The following is a 1,859-nucleotide window of genomic DNA, read 5'->3' on the forward strand; positions in this document are numbered from 1 at the left end:
CTCTGTAGAACAGCTGGGGACATTCTTCACGCAAAGTTCGTATCGCATACCCAGTATTTACGTAGTAATTCTGTCTCTCTTCTTCCTCCTCCTTCTGCTTTGTGGGGGAAATCACACTGGGATTTATCGGAGCAGAGAATTGCACATAATCGGCTATTTCATTCCCCGAACCTGAATCCCTGACTTGTAAATCTTGAAGTCTTAAAGAAGCACCAATCGGTAACTTCAATCTAGCATCGGTTGTAAGAATCCTGTGGAATCGAACACTCTTCGAGATTGTGCTGAAGGGACGCTTGGACAGAAGCTCAAGACGGCGACGGCGGAAGACTGGGGAGGATTCCGCCGAAGGCACGAGAAGGGCCATGAAAAGTTTAGAGATTTTACTAGATAGATATTTTTTTGATATCCCTTGTACAACTTTAGATAAGTCTATGTTTAATTTTTTTTATAAAGATTTAATTATCATTAAATTTAATTGAGAATTAAATGTAAAATTTAGTTAGTAATAATAAAAACAATATTATAAAATTAAAAAAAATAATTAATAATTTAAATGTTAGATTGTATGAACCATTTATAAAAATAAAATTCTCAATAAAAGAATATAATGATAATACAATTAGTGATTAATGATCCCTCCAAATACAAACTCATTTAAATTTTAAATAATGAAAGTTGAAGAATAACAAATTAAACGAACTAATGAAACAAAATTTATACAAAATATTTATAGGAACGAATAAAATTCGATTTTATTTTTTAATATATAACAATAATGTTTAATGGGAGGATTCTTGCACCCAAAGCTACACCTATTGTGTGATAATAAAAAGATTGAATGGTTAATTGTTGGTTGGCCTATTTATAAAATTTGAAACCAATATAACTAAAATTAAGAAATTATATATAGACGTGGTCACGTGAGAGTAAATAGGTTGTGTCGTTAATTTGCGAATTAATTATATATAGACGTGAGAGTAAATAGGCTGTGTCGTTAATTTGCGGATTAATTCGTTCACTAAACTTGAGACGATTAACTTTTTTTTCTTTTTTAAATTGACATATATACATTATAAATATAACACTTTAACCAAATAAACTAATATATGACATTTATATTTAACAAACTTCTTTAGAAACGTATGATTCATGTCATAGTTACAATAATCTTTAAGACACCAAAAACAAATTATGACTGAAACAATTTGATCAATCAACTCGATCATTACAAATTCCTAATTTAGGTCCTCTTGTGGCTGCATTGATTTTATCTCCAACAATAATTCTCATAATTTACTGGATAAACCTCAAAGATTGCTTCAACGATTTGGAACAAGATATACACGACTCTTCAACGATCAAATGCCTTACATGCATTGACCTGGGTTAACATGTGCCCATGAGCACGTGTCCACGACCCACGAATTAAACTGGCCCTAACGATCCAAAACTTAATGTTACAGCCCATTAGTGTCTCGCCTCATTTAAAGGGATGTCGATGCTCATTAAAGTCTTAGTCTCACAGTGCGCAAATCTTCCTAGCCTAAGGGATTCCAATCGCCTAAGTAGACCCAACCTAATCAATATTCTAGTTAAGTAAGAGATATTTTAATTTAAGAAGAGATATTCTAGTTAAGGAAGAGATATTCTAATTTAAGAAGGATATCATAATTTAAGAAGGGATATTCTAGTTAAGGAAGGAATATTCTAGTTAAGGAAGGAATATCCTAAATTAGTGTAATTAATTTGTAATTTAAAGACAATTCATAATTTAGTACTTATAAGTCCTATAAATACCTCAAATGTATTACATTATAATTATCAAGTATTCAATATACAAATCTTATTCCCAATCTCTT

At 30.9% G+C, this 1,859-nt stretch overlaps 1 protein-coding gene across 1 annotated transcript; it reads right to left on the minus strand.

Moving 5' to 3' along the window:
* Window positions 1-4: 4 nt before the first annotated feature.
* LOC124917765 lies at window positions 5-405 on the minus strand (the record flags this gene model as incomplete). Its single annotated transcript, XM_047458087.1, has 1 exon — window positions 5-405. A coding segment is annotated over exon 1 (360 nt), but the record flags the coding sequence as incomplete, so codon positions are not given.
* Between the last annotated feature and the right edge of the window lie 1,454 nt (window positions 406-1,859).

The sequence above is a fragment of the Impatiens glandulifera genome, unplaced genomic scaffold (genome assembly GCF_907164915.1).
Source record: "Impatiens glandulifera unplaced genomic scaffold, dImpGla2.1, whole genome shotgun sequence".
NCBI lineage: Eukaryota > Viridiplantae > Streptophyta > Magnoliopsida > Ericales > Balsaminaceae > Impatiens > Impatiens glandulifera.